This window comes from Agaricus bisporus (assembly GCF_000300575.1).
Source record: "Agaricus bisporus var. bisporus H97 unplaced genomic scaffold AGABI2scaffold_30, whole genome shotgun sequence".
NCBI lineage: Eukaryota > Fungi > Basidiomycota > Agaricomycetes > Agaricales > Agaricaceae > Agaricus > Agaricus bisporus.
The window spans coordinates 1-4,107 of record NW_006267363.1 but is presented as its reverse complement, the minus strand read 5'-3'; the positions used below and the strand labels follow the sequence as shown (position 1 = coordinate 4,107).

At 48.0% G+C, this 4,107-nt stretch overlaps 2 protein-coding genes across 2 annotated transcripts; one reads left to right on the top strand and one right to left on the bottom strand.

Moving 5' to 3' along the window:
- Window positions 1-597: 597 nt before the first annotated feature.
- On the top strand, window positions 598-1,848 carry AGABI2DRAFT_80174 (hypothetical protein; the record flags this gene model as incomplete). The annotated part of the gene is made up of 5 exons (XM_006458771.1): window positions 598-898; window positions 946-1,067; window positions 1,114-1,257; window positions 1,318-1,488; window positions 1,537-1,848. 5 exons carry the CDS (start codon window positions 598-600, stop codon window positions 1,846-1,848), a joined length of 1,050 nt encoding a protein of 349 aa, XP_006458834.1.
- A 500-nt stretch (window positions 1,849-2,348) lies between these two features.
- Window positions 2,349-3,269, bottom strand: AGABI2DRAFT_139949 (hypothetical protein; the record flags this gene model as incomplete). Its single annotated transcript, XM_006458770.1, has 3 exons — window positions 3,048-3,269; window positions 2,468-2,972; window positions 2,349-2,405 (listed from the first exon to the last, which is right to left on the bottom strand). A coding segment is annotated over exon 1 (181 nt), but the record flags the coding sequence as incomplete, so codon positions are not given.
- Between the last annotated feature and the right edge of the window lie 838 nt (window positions 3,270-4,107).

The window sequence follows — 4,107 nt, the reverse complement described above, 5'->3', positions numbered from 1 at the left end:
CGATGGAGATTTTAGGACAGACAGAATATTTTCAGCACTACGCCGCCATATACCATCCCCCTCGTCAGTATTACCCTACAGATCGGGACCATCAGGAACCAGCAGCGCTGTCTCAACCTTTGCCTATTCACCACCCTTTTCATCAGCGTCTCCAACCACAACCGCCTCCTATGTCAGCCCACGCTCATCCGCCTCTCCTTTCTCCCCTCGATCCCCGCTATCTGGACCAGATGCAGCAGCCAACTCGCTTCATCGCAGAACACCCCTTGCCGATGACCCCGGTGCCCAGCATGATCAAATTCGATTCGTACGCCCATCACAACACCCATCCCCTGCTCTTGGATTAAGGGTCTAGTTTTTTTTAATCTCATCTAAGTTTATTCAATGTCGAACAGTTATATCTTCGCTCCTTCTTTTCCCGTATCATACCTAATTTTGTTCTTTTTGTAAAAGAAAATCTCTGTTTCCTGTTTACTCTCTCATTTCTGCTCTTGTCGTATAAGCCTGTGAAATCGTATAAATACATTCTTTCTTCAATTAAATCTAGTATCCATGAGAGAAGCCCAATAGCGATGGTATACAAACACAAATATACAGATGTCTGCTCTTCCATCACTATCCAACGTCAACTTTGACTCGGATGGCACCCGCGCCTGGAAGTTGCTTCTCCAGGCTGAGGATGCCGCTCTTGCAGAACAACCATCTCACGCGAAATATCAAGATCACCTTGTTGCTGTACGCGTTCTGGGGTGGTTCATGAAAGACTTTTGGGACCACCCCTCTCACCGATTTGGGACCACTCCGTATCTCTGCCTCGTCTCGAAAATTTTATCATGCTATACTGTCGAGAAATTGTTTGCACTGGGTCTCATATACAGGAATCACTTGATGCGAGTCTGTAAGTTCGAGATCAATAGAACGAGCATACTCATAGGCTCGAGCTAGTCCGCAATGCCACCGGGCCTACCTCCAGTTATGTTTCCCGCCCCTCCTTCGATGAATACCAAGAACAGGTTCTCGTGGCAATGGCTAATGGCCCACAAACAAAAGCAGACGTGAAAGCACTTGTACGAGTTTGCCTCTGATCTTTTCTTCTCGATTCACTTTCCTTAGGCTTTGCATCGTGATGGCTACAGATGCATGATCACGGGTGCCTATGACATTCTCCTGGCTGTGCAATTCCTCGAGATTCTGGAGCAGCCCGCCAAAAAATCGCACACTCAATGTGCATGTTTGTTTCCAGCGTCAGCGCAAACTGTCGGAAAGGTAGATTTGTCTTACATCTATGATTATAAAAAATAACCGTCTGTCCGGCAGGAGGATGCTGCTACCGCATTCACCATGCTCGAACTGTTCGGTTTGAAGGATGAGGTACACAAGCTACTCGGTGGGCAAGTTGACAGCCTCCGCAACGCCCTCACGATGACCGGTGATATGCACACTTCCTTTGACCAATTTATATTCTGGCTAGAGGAAGTTGAGGGAGAAGTGAGCACATTTTCACCCTCTGCTACCCGGTATTGACCTGTACGGTAGCTCAACACTTATGACGTTGTCTCTATTGTCGATGACTTTTGCCACGCGACAGACGCCCGCAGTCGCGTCACTTTCAAGGTTGATCCCGCAGTGGTAAAAGACTGTGAAAGCAAGGGCATTCCACTCCCTGATTTACCTGATCCCGATTTGATAGCCATTCGTGCTTCCTGCGCTCGAGTTGCGCGAATATCTGGAGCCGTCGAGCAGAACGACGAGATAATAGAAGATAGGGAAATGATTCCGGTGTTGGCATCAGATGGGAGCAATGCAGATCTACTCAAGTCACTCCTGAATCGCAGAGTGATCGCGTAGCTTTGAGTTCACGATGTAAAGTGAGTAAAAATATTTGACAAATATCTCGCACACAACTCAACGAAAAATTTCCACATCAGTGTTATCAGCCCCCGGTCTTGCTCAAGATCACTATATATTCATTTGTCGCGTCTTTGAGGCGGTATGCATCTATCTCTGGTCGGATCCTAAAATCAAACTAAGGGCGTTTCAAAAGTCCCCCAAGCACGCCTGGAGGCTACCCTTGACATTCGAGCAGCGAACCTGGTTCTTCGATACCCTCTGCCATATCCTCCGAGCCGCACGTTTTGATTTCTGGGTCTGGGCGGCAGAAAACCCCTATGTTGATGTAAGAAGCGGCTAAGGGCTTAGCGCTGATCCTTCAAAGACGCGGGTCAGGTGGGGCAGCTTCAAAGGACGAAATCGGCAAAGGCCGACCGAAATGATGTCGAGTCTTCCGTTCCGAGTCTCCCTTTTCTTCAATCTCTTGTACATCAGGACATCGAATCGATACGTGATTTACCGTTTCTACTACGAGAACACACGAGCACAGCAAACTTATTCCTCCGGTCTCGGAGGTGCGAAGGCTAAATCTTTAAATCTTGACTTCTTTGACTGATGTCCGTCGTATTCCTTGCAGTGTTATTCAAGAAATAAGACCTGTTAGTCTGCCCACAAATTTCATCTGCGCATAATGTTGCTACCAGAAAAATGATACTCCGAAATGCAAGTGCAACATATTGTTGACCGCTTCGTCATCGATCTCTTTGGGGAATCTGATGGTCAATCTTCCAAGTTCACATTACCGTCCTCGTCCTCGTCTTCTCCGTCAACAATCTTCTCAATACAACGCACGATACCTAGCGTATCCCCGACAGGCTTTTTCATTCGTGTGATTGTGTTGGGCGTCGAGCAACCTCAACGCCATCGATATCTTCGATAGTTATTCAAAAGACTCCAAAAACGGTCTCGGGTCGACTATGAGCATTCGAGAGAGAAGGAAAATGGTGGGCGGAAACGGTGGAGCGAGAGAACAAGGAAATCGATGACATGGAAAGGGAAGAGAGAGGAAGAAGCCACGCATGATGAAGGTATCCCCCAATTCTCTCCTGCGCTTTCCAAAGGAGCCAGACGAGAAACATTTAGTGCGTATATTCTTCTTTCGACCCTCCGCATTTTTGTTTTCGTACTTCGTGAATAAGCTAATGGTCTTTTGATCTTTAGCAACTGAAAGATTCGAGACCAAGCAGCCGTTGCTGAGCGGCGGACGACATCACCACAGCCATGGGTCAGCTCGAAGCCCCTCGTAACTCGCAGGATACCCTCGCCACTACATCGTGAAGGCAACAAGCTTGTGTCGAATTCCTCCCGCTTCGCCCATCCCCCCCTCGCCAAGTTCATTTTCGTCAGCAACCTCTGCCCCGCCGCTACTGCCGCCTCCCAATTCTCCATTGTCCCACCACCTTCCTCCACTACAACTGCCGCTTCCCGTTCTCTTATCACCTACCAACCTGACAACCTCACGACTTCTACCCAGATCTGTTTCAACCGCACTACGAGCATGTCCGCTAATGACTGGTTTTGGGGGTGTTCCACCTCCGACGGATCCGACATCTAGGGTCTGTGTAGGGCCGCCGAGCATACCAGAGCGCTTTACTTAGGTCTAATGGTGGGATGACAAAAGCGGCGCTGTAAAGCAAATGGGCGTACTCAATATGGTACGTTCACGTTTCTATTCGTGTTTTCTATACTTATATTCTTGATTAGACGTCCAAACTCATATTCTGGAACATGACTTTCAACGTTGGTGCGTCATTATCACTTCCACATCGTACCGCCATGACCAGGTTGATAACGAGCTCTGGTATAGGATTCGGAATCTGTTACAGGGGCAAGGATCGTTACAATTGGCAATATACGTATGCTGTACGCTGAAAGTGTAGAATAGATGACCGTCATTCCAAGAGCTCTAGAATCATATATATAAGCATCTTGGGAACGACTGATCCCGCGGTCAATCACATCTTGAACGTTTTTCTGCCTAGCATTATTGTGGCTGAGAGTGCCGTAGGCACTCGAAGCCCCAATGTCGTTTTGTTTGGGAACTACCTGGGGTCCGTGTAGCAGCGCGTTCGAGGCGCCCGATAAATGCGATTCTAACGCACCTAAAATCGTTTCGAGGCGACGAGTGGTTAAATATATATTGAATTTTCTTTATTTTTCGTCGAGATGGGGCTTCAGGAAGGGCTTTCGGAAATTGCCGAAAGCCCCGTTTGTCAG